Here is a 9,761-nt window from a genome sequence, read left to right on the forward strand (position 1 = left end):
CCCCACAATGCAGCCTTGAGGCATTACTGATTTGGTGCTGAAGCTGGTATTTTCTTCTCCTGGCAGCTCCTTGCCCTCCAAGGGTATTGAATCCAAGCTGATGCTCCAGCCCCCTTCCCTCCCTTCCGGCATTGTTCCCAGGCTGTCACGTCAGATGCAAAACAAATACTCAGTGGCTTGGACCTCCTTGCATCCAGGAGAAATTGCATTTTCACACTGGCTCTGAACATTTGCTGCAGAGCCAAAGCAAAATTAATGCAGAAACTAATCCCTTTGCCCCTACCACGCACATCCTCTTCAATGATGGAGCCAAGAAAGACTGAAGACAATTAACCTTTTCTGTAAATTTCTCTGAGGTAGGAAATATCCTGCTTTCTGCTTTCTCTTGTTCCTCTTTCCCAGTTGCGCCATCAGGGAAACCAGTCTTCCCTGGAGCAGGAAAGTGCCTTCTTTCTCTTCCCACTACTGATGCTACAAGTTTATTTTAAGAAGAAATTTCATACCTATGCAGAATTGCTGTAGCTAGTCTTGGCTCTCTATAGCTATTAGCTAGACCAAGTAGGTGGCAGAGCTTGTTAGAGTAACTGCTGCCCACTCAGAAGCAGCCAAGAATAGCTGTAGCTTCTCCTAGGGATCAAGTATACAAGTCTGGAGCTCCAGGGGTCCCTTCCTGTGACGCATACGGCATTACCATCATAGCCATGGGAATATGCAACTGAGTGAACCTAGATGCAGACATCTGGAAATGTAATGCTGAACTGGCAAAAGAAAAAAGGTTATCGAGGTTTCTGGTCTCCCTGGCTTCCCTCTTTCAGGTGTCACAAACGCCAGTGCAGCCTTGTGCACTGTTAAGTGGTGAGGCAGAACCCATGGCAGTCCTCTGCTCAGCTTAGGGACAGCTTGCTCCAGCATCACTGCCTCTTCCTCCTTCCCAGTGACTCACTAGTGCATCTTCTCGCACAGGCTCCTGGACTGTCCAGCTAGAGAAGGGAGGCACTGTGGTGGTGCTGCGGAGCCTGCTGTGGCTTGGACTGACCTTCTACCATGTCCCAATGACCAAGCAATATGGCTACATCTACTTTGGCAATGGTGAGAAGAACTTGGATCTGCCCTTCATGCTGTGACCCTCCTGTCCAGGGTGAGGATTCAAGAACATTTAGATTTTATACTTAGGATATTTTTGTTTAGTGCTTGTTCTAATAAATATGTGAAACCTCTGCACTTTGAGCAGGATTCTTCCGTGCTTGGACTCTGGCCCTGATTCTTTTTGTAGGACTTCACTGTGTGCCATCCTCCCTCAACTCCAGATTGAATTCCCTGTATCATGTCACTGCAGGTCCTTTACATAGTAACAAATGGCATTTTCTTCCCCGATGGGCAAAGCCTGAGGTCAGAAATCAAACCTAGGCCATCTGTCTGATTACAAAGACACCACGCTTACACAAAAACTAATTTGGAGACAACATGAATGAATGCCAGCTGCCACCCATGAATGACAAACAGAAATAGAGTCTGAGTCAGAGTAGAAAGCTGATGCATACTGTAAGGGATCTGTTCTAAACCCTGAACTCTAGAAAGGCATATTGAAGAGAGTATTTTGGTTTTCAGATGTTAAGTTTCACTAAAATTAGAAGGGCCTTTCCAGCTCATGGCACTAAACTGTAGAAAAAAAACCCAATTCTTTTATTTGCATCACCTGGTCTTTTGCAAAAGGTGCTCATTCAGGTTCATCTCAAGGCATGGTTTAATCCAGTGACTTTTCTATGTGTAAAGCTCACTGTGCAGAGCTATCTGGGCTAGAAGACACAGTAACTTCTGTCTGTAGGAGAAAGAAGAAACTCTTCCTTTCTGAGGGGCTGTAGCTTCATAAAACAGAGGCAGTCAGCCGGAGATTTTATCTCAGTATAGTTAAGGAAGCCTTGGCTCTGTCTCTCAAAGCAAAAAGATTCTGGTCAGCTCAAGGGGCTGAATGTAGGGCTTACATTTCACAAAGAAAGGCTAAAAAGAACCATTATAATCTAATTTGATTTCCTGCGTAATATGGTTTTACCCTTCCCCTTTGTTCCTGTCCATGCCGATAGGTATTGGCAGATGATTCTGATGAAGGCAGTACAAGGTTAAGTGGCATAGTAGTACATAAAAAAGCTGTGTTGATTTGTAGCCCCTAGATAGTTATCAAAGAAAGGAGCCAAAGCAGTAATGACCCCGATAAATTTAACGAGCCTTTCATACCAGGCCCGTAAGTAGCACTTCACAAGCAGCAGTGGTCAGAAGGTGGATGGTGCATACACGTACAGAGAGAGAAATGGTGCCACTTTTTAGTTACAGGATGGAAAATGATGCACATTGTCAGCCCCAAATGATCCCAGGAAACAGCAATATCACTGACATGGAAGACTTAGGGCAAATAGAAGGGGGAAAAAAACCAGGCCAAGTCATCAAGGATGTCAACATTCTGTATTTGCTAGATCCACAAGTGAAGCACAAACCAGGAAGGGAATCTTTAAGAGGACATGTAACATGCACACATGCCTGTTTGCCACTGCCACAGGTGTTTTGCTGCAAATTATGGACAGTACAGAGAATACAGAATTTAATTTCAGTAGTCATTAACAATTTCTGTTACTACCAAGGAAACACTGTGCTGCAGGAAACTTTCTGCCATCTGTATCACATGTACAAAAGCCCAAATGAGGCAAATCTTGAGTTGAAACACAGGTTAATGGGGAATCATCGTTCACTGCTGGAAAAAGAAGGACACATCCTTTTCCAGACCAATTTGTGGACCATAATGAAACAAAAGCCTTAGATCCTTTCTGGCTTTGAGCTAAAGAGTCGTTGCCCCTTGCTTTCTCCAAATCATTCTGCATATTAAACTTTGCTTTGCTGAATCTTGTATTCTCCTAGAGGAACAGACTGCAGCTCAATCACACTGCAGACAATATAGAGTATTAATGAGGTTTTGGAATAAGAAAGTTGGAGGTACTGACAAACCTGCAAAAACAGCAGAACAGCGGAAAACAGCTGTGCTTACTGACTATGCCGGTTCTGGCCACTAGTGGTTTAAACAGAGAGGCTTTTGTGTGTATGTGACATTATCTTTCAGCAAAGGGTGTCCAACCGGGAAGGGCTTTTTGCACCACTTAGGTCCCCTCTTCCAGATGGGCTTTGCAGACCTGATGGACCAGCGGGTCAGATACCTGTCAAAACAACACAAACACATTTCAGTTTGAGACTGATCCATGAGAAAAGGTTTTGACTGAAGCAGGAGCAGGCACTGTAGCCTTAGCCTCCCCACATGCCTCTTTATAAAAGGGATAACTGAGCAGAGCTCCCTCCATTCAGAAGGGACCACTGGAAAGGAACTTTTGTTTGTTCTGGAACTTCTAAGCTGCACCTCTGTATTGCACCCACTGGCACTGGCTTGACTTCCAGCCTCACAAATCAAATCAGGTTTAGTGTCCAGGCTACTGGCAAGTTGTCTACCTGTAGCTAAACTGGACTGCCAAATCCCTTCATTGCAACAAAATCCAAGCCTGCATGCATCCAGCCTCTATGGGAGGTGCTATTTCAACAGCTGGCCTCAATAAAGTAAACTAATTACAAAGGCTAAGCGCTGTGAGAAATAAAGTCTCTAAAAAGGGATTAATTTTACTTTTGTTGGATAATCGGTTATTTCTTCTGCATATGATGTGTCTTGTATTTCCATATGTCCAAATGTGCTTTGGTGTTCTCTGTACAATACTATCACAGCTTGCTGGTGCAGGAAGTCAGAACCTACAGTGTAAGAGGTACTAGAATGGAATTATCATCACAACTACAAATCTCTGGGAAGAGCAACGTTTGGCAAATGTCCTCTGCTTTTTACCATTTGAAGTTTTAGACTTGGCTTTGGAAACAGGCGAGGGATTTCAGATCCAGAATCAGTTACTGGAAATCTTACTCTGTGGCTGGGTGGCCTGGAGTTTTGTTAGGCTTTAAATCTTTTGCTACCAGTAGAGAGGGAAATAGAGGTCCTTAGAGAACAAAGAGTCTTTCAGACAATAAAGATCCAAAGTAAAACCCCAGCATAATCTGCACAAACAATGCTCCAACAAATTAGAATTTGGAACAGACTGATAAACTTTGTCCAGTGATGTTTGCATGCCTCTGTTGAGTAATCCCATGGTCTTAATGTAACCTCCATCAGTCATCCTCTCCCCAAACAGCTTTGTTACCTTTTATTTGCATTGTGCAAATTTGAGATATTAAGGACTTTGGACAGAGACCATGTAATGCATTTGTTTGAACGCATCTGGCACATTCCTGAGAACTGCAGAGAAAGCTTGCTATGCCAGGCAGCTGCAGCTACAGACTATGTAACAGCAGCCCATTTCCCTAGCACTTTCTTTCCCCAGCAATCCCAAACAGTGCAGATTGAAAAATGAATTATGTTTGGAGGTTCCTGCCACAGAAATGAAGCCACTTCTGAAATGCTTTGCTTTTGCTTTTTGGAGTTTATGGTAGTTAAAACACCTAGAAGCAACAGCGGGGGGGATCTGGGAGACAGCATACAGCAAGATCCAGCCGCTTGTTCTCGTATGCGTGCATTAAATTAGTCCCTTTTGACCTTTAATGTTATGGTAGTGCATTAGTGGAATCCCTTATATAACACCACCAGGACAGGAAGCAGGAGAGACTCTCCTGTCTCTAATTTCACATGCAAGGGGAGTTCAGAGAGACCAAATGCAGGTCCCAGTCTGGAATCTGGCAAAGAACCACAGCAAGGCTCCTCTGGGAGAAGCTGTAGGCGTATTAGGCAGGCACATGGGGCTAGGTCCTTCTTTTCATGTTACCCTCGCTGCAGAGGGAGGTCTGTAGTGCAAGTTTTGGTATTGCAAAACTGAACTTAGAGCAAAAGAGAAAAAAAACCCCAAATTATTTTAATTTATCCATGTGCCAACTGCAGTTCTGGTCACGTGTCCACACGCTTACAGGAAAGTGCTCCCATGATAATAAATGATCCCACTGGGAGAGAAGTGAATGTGTGAATGTGAGATACACATCAATGCAGTGTGCAGGTTTAGACAGCCAGTGGCTTTTTAAGAAATCCCTCTGTTTCTGTGTGGGGGCTGGAAGTGCACACCCCAATTCTGCATAGGAAGGAGGATTTAGTAATGGCCTGATTTTAAAGCTTTTGTTATTTCTCTTTTGAGCAGGTCTAATCCAGCCCTCTGGTCCAGGCTTTTGGCTTCCTTTGGGGACTGCAGGCTGGGGCTTTTCATTGTTAGCCGAAACAGACATTTGGACGCTTTCCCTTCCTGAAGCACATTTGCTTTTAGCACTTTTAATACTTGCTTTGTCCCAGATTCAAACTTGTCCTATTTTGTTTGCTGCCTCTTTTTTTCTTCCCTTTTTTTCTCAATTTTCTTTTACCTTGATTCAGCAGTAGCAAAAGCCTCACGCCTGGGAGCAGTCAGTCTACAATGTTCCTTTCCTCTTTGACTAACCCCAGTTCCTACTGTTTCACAGATTTATTTCATTTTTTTCCTGAGAGTAAAAACAATCCACAACACTCCCATATAAGAGCTTTGAAGCCCAGCACATAGGCCTGTTCTGCACACTCTGCTGTATATGTAAGGTAGCGTTCCCCTCTTTCTAGCCAAGTCACCCAATTTTCCATTGTATCCAACCACACGGTTTGTCCTGGGGAGTTTTTATAACCACCTACAAACACACATTGGCAGATGGTCTGAATTTGCTCAACCAGCTGAGGGTTGTGAGGACAGAGCCTCCGCGTGGATGCCAAATGCAGCTGGTCCACAGTCTCCTAACCTGTTATCTCAGTGTGCAGAGCTCTCACTCTGGGCAAATGGGGACAGAACTGCCCAACTTGGGGACCAGCAGCTCACCTCCGGGCTCTGCTTGTCCCATTGAGTACAGTAGGATCCTGGGCAACAACCAGAATCCTAGATTCCAGCTGCACAAATGAGTAGTTTGGATAAAACATGATGGGAATCCTGGTAGGATTTCCCTGATGGGAAAAGGCAAGATATAAGCAGGATGGAAACAACCATGGTTAGTCACCTGCAGTCACTGCAATTGCCTATAATCCCTGTGTCACGTTTAAGTCCATTTATTCAGCAGGCAGGAGGGCCCCAAAGCCTTTCCACTCAGAGGCTGCCACTTAACACCTAGGAGTAGGCACAGGGCTTCCACGTGCTTGGTAAGGGAAATGACCTACCCATGGGGTAACTGCAGTCCTGCACACAGCCCAAGCAAAGGCCATGCTGGTGCGGTTCAAGGCTGAGCTAATGAACCCTCACTGAACTTACTCAATCTGTCTTTTGTTTGGATTGAGAGCAGAGGGCTGAGGGCTACAGACTGGAGGAAGCACTTGATCAAAGTGCTGGCAAGACTGCCTCCTCCTTGCCACATCTCTTCCCATGACACCTCTTGGCTTTGCTCACCTGCAGCCACTCTGGCTCTTTGCTTTGAATCCACATGCTATGCAGTTTCCATGCAGATGAGAGAAACCACATGTTGCTGGATTGAAACACTGATAGCAGTGAAACCAGACTCTGCTCCTAGGGACGAGAGGTGTCCACAGAGCCCGAGAACTTTGTAATTCATGAGGAGTTCATATGGAACTGCCTCTTTCCTAACACATAGCAACTTCTTCAGTTTACGTGATGGAGGAGGGATTGATTTGGATACTATCCCTGCCAAGTTCTATTCTTCCAGTAGGAAGCTGAAAACGCAGTGGCAACTGAACACTCAAAATGAAGTACTCCATAATAAGTACTCCAGCACAACTTGCTGACAGAGCCCAGACTTGAGGAACCTGTAATAACCCTTAGCCCTTTTGGAAAGGGAACAACTACTTTCATCAATATTTTGGACCTGCCAAAAGAAAGCGAGTGCTATTTTCACATTAAGAGAGCATCTATATGCTGGCTTGAACTCAGCGACTGTTCTGGATAGAGTGTTAGTCCACACTATCCATGTGACAGCTTCCATGCTGGGAAGAAAACTGCTGAGCTATTCAGGTTTCTGTTCCTGAAAACAAGGATAGAAGTCTGACCTGCAGCTGTGTTTGACCGCTTCCCAAACAGTGCTGGTGGTGGCCTGCACACACACGACTCTGGAATATTGGAACAGTCTGCCACTGTGCACGGCGCTGGTGATATCCCCAAGAACCTCCTCAGCCTCACAGGCTAGTGAAAATATTTTGTTGCCACAGCACTTCAGTGGAACATGCCCGGCTGGAGCACAAATGGATGCAGAAACAACAGTGGGAGGTTATGAAAGGGAGAATTCAGGCTAAGGATGAAGGAACAATTCTTGGCTGCAAGACAAATTTACTTGTGGAATCATCCTTTGGAAACAGTGAAAGCCCCAGACTGGGCCAAACATGAGAAAATGAACTGTAGGAAGTAATTCTGCATTGACGGAGGGTAACTTCATTGGTTTTCCATGTCCAAGTTCTGCAGGCAAATGATAGGAAGAGAGGGACAGGACAGAAGACTCAAGAGTTTATGGATGATGTGGGTATTCCCATGGCCATATTTCTTCAAAAGCACCCATAGCTAGTAAAGCAGTTAATTGGTAACACTCATGAGCTATTGCTGTGAAAACCCGATCAGGCAGAAAACAAAAAGTCGAAGCACTGAAGTCCAAGAAATCAGAAATATCATGGCAAGTCTCACCTGGACAGTGTCCCAACTGCAGGGGGTAGAAGAGAGCACTGCAGAGCACTCCCCAGTTGAATTCTGACTACAAGGTGTTCTCGTATGTCTCCTGCTAACCCCAGGACCACATAGCTTGGCTCAGATTGGCATTTCACTTTCACATTACACCTTCTGGGGTTCCCAGTCTCATCCTCTATGTTAAATTACATTGTGGATAGGCAATTCTGTACTGTGTTAGACAGCTGGATGACCAAGAACAAGTTGGGATCTGCAGGCCACTACATCCCAAAGCATTCTGCTCTCCTTTTGCATTCTAGTGGTAGGAAGAGGATCAGGAGATGGGGTGGGTAGAGGGAGGCCGGCGACCAATTGACCCAGTGCTAAGCAGGGAAATTCTTACTTCTCTGCAGAGAAATCTGAGGCATATAGAAGGAAATGTCCAAAGTTCAAGCAATGGAGGTGACAAAACCACTTCAGAAAATAAAGCAGGGATTCTGCTTATTGCAGAACATTGAATAAGCACCAAAAGAGCACCTTCTGGAGGAGCAGAGTAGGCAGAGGCATTCAGGATGATAAATCCATACATCACATCACTAGATCAACAGCAGGGCAGCACTCCTGACCCTTGTTAAGACAGCTTGCTGATAGTTCCTTATGGTGACATGTTACATTTTAATCTCAGCTAGGTGCTAGCTAGTGCATGCCAGACACTTTGTATTTAAAGCAGGCTCACTTTAAACAAGGTGACCGTGATACAGGCCAAACGTTCTGGCCAAGACAGCCACAAGTGCAGCCAAGGAAAAGTTGAAAAGCAGCTTTTCTGGTGCTCTCAAAAGTATGCATTAACACAGCTCCTCAGCCCTTCTTCACACACTTCCATAAGATCCATAGGGTTCCTCCCATGCAGCTGGCCTATACATTGTCTCAGGGGAAAGAGCAAAACAAAGAGGTTTTTCATCAGGCTGGTCTGTCCCTCTCTTGGCAAGAGCAGAAGCTGCTCTCAAAAATACTGACACAACCTTGGAAGAAGTCTGGCCAAAGGGAGCATCACCCACAACTTTGCAAGACTGGAGAGAAAAGCATATGCGGGAAAACAGAGGGATCCGGCCCAGCCAGCACGGGTTCATGAAGGGCAGGTCCTGCTTGACCAACCTGATATCCTTCTGTGATAAGATGACCCACCTTGTTGATGAGGGAAAGGCTGTGGACATTGTCTATTTGGACTTTATTAAAGCATTCAACACTGTCTCTCACAGAGTCCTCCTGGAGAAACTGGCTGCTCATGGCCTGGATAGATGTATTCTTCGCTGGGTTAAAAACTGGCTGGATGGCCAAGCCCAAAGAGATGGCCATCACTAGATGTGAATGGTATCACATCTAGTTGGAGACTGATCACTAGTGGTGTCCTTCAGGGCTTGGTATTGGGGCTGGTGTTGTTTAACATCTTCACTGATGATCTGGATGAGGGGATTGAGTGCACCCTCAGTGAATGTATGCAACGCCAAGTTGCATGGGAGTGTTGATCTGCTGGAGGATAGAAAGGCTCTGCAGAGGGATCTGGACAGGCTGGATCAATGGGCTGTGACCAATGGTATGAGGTTCAACAAGGCAAAGTGCCGGGTCCTGCATTTTGGCCACGACAATCCTGTGCAGCGCTCTGTATCTCCTGCCTTATGTGATGCCAGCTGCTGTTCCAGAGAGCACTGTTGGAGGTGCAGGTGGGGCTATGCACAAAACTCCCATAGAACTTCAGTGGTCAAGGTTTTGCACAGCTCCAATATGCAGAGCTTTCTGCTTCCAGCAGTCTGAGAAGACAGTATCATGAGGGACCAGGGGAGTATTCCTGAAGTACCCCTACACATTATCCTGGCTCTGGGACTCACTTGTTTTAGTTTCAGCCCCACCACCAAAACTTTCAATCCAATTTCTTGATCCCATTCTCTTGTCTCCACCCAGACCCCAAAGCTTGCCTATTTCAATGCTGTTCCATCTCTTCAGCAACAGCTCTGCTCTCTTTTTCTAAACTCTGCTTCCACTGTGCTTGCTACGTTCACTTGCTGGAAGGAGAAAAACAAGGGTGGTGTAGGGAAG

The 9,761-nt window shown here is 45.5% G+C and overlaps 2 protein-coding genes across 2 annotated transcripts in view; one reads left to right on the plus strand and one right to left on the minus strand.

Annotated features, from left to right (window-relative positions):
* The window catches only part of RSPH9 (radial spoke head 9 homolog (Chlamydomonas)), a gene marked incomplete at its 5' end in the record, with an annotated part of 19,029 nt that extends 17,812 nt beyond the window's left edge, over positions 1-1,217 (plus strand). Inside the window, one exon of the mRNA XM_010022594.1 lies at positions 964-1,217. Within this exon, the coding sequence (XP_010020896.1) occupies positions 964-1,124 (161 nt within the window). The remainder of the gene's footprint in view (positions 1-963) is intronic.
* Positions 1,218-3,055: 1,838 nt separating this feature from the next.
* MRPS18A (mitochondrial ribosomal protein S18A) overlaps positions 3,056-9,761 on the minus strand; it is a gene marked incomplete at its 5' end in the record, with an annotated part of 20,065 nt that continues 13,359 nt past the window's right edge. The window contains one exon of the mRNA XM_010022595.1: positions 3,056-3,200. Coding sequence (XP_010020897.1) covers positions 3,056-3,200 — 145 coding nt within the window. The remainder of the gene's footprint in view (positions 3,201-9,761) is intronic.

The sequence above is a fragment of the Nestor notabilis genome, unplaced genomic scaffold, assembly GCF_000696875.1.
Source record: "Nestor notabilis isolate BGI_N333 unplaced genomic scaffold, ASM69687v1 scaffold3539, whole genome shotgun sequence".
In the NCBI taxonomy this organism is placed as follows: domain Eukaryota; kingdom Metazoa; phylum Chordata; class Aves; order Psittaciformes; family Psittacidae; genus Nestor; species Nestor notabilis.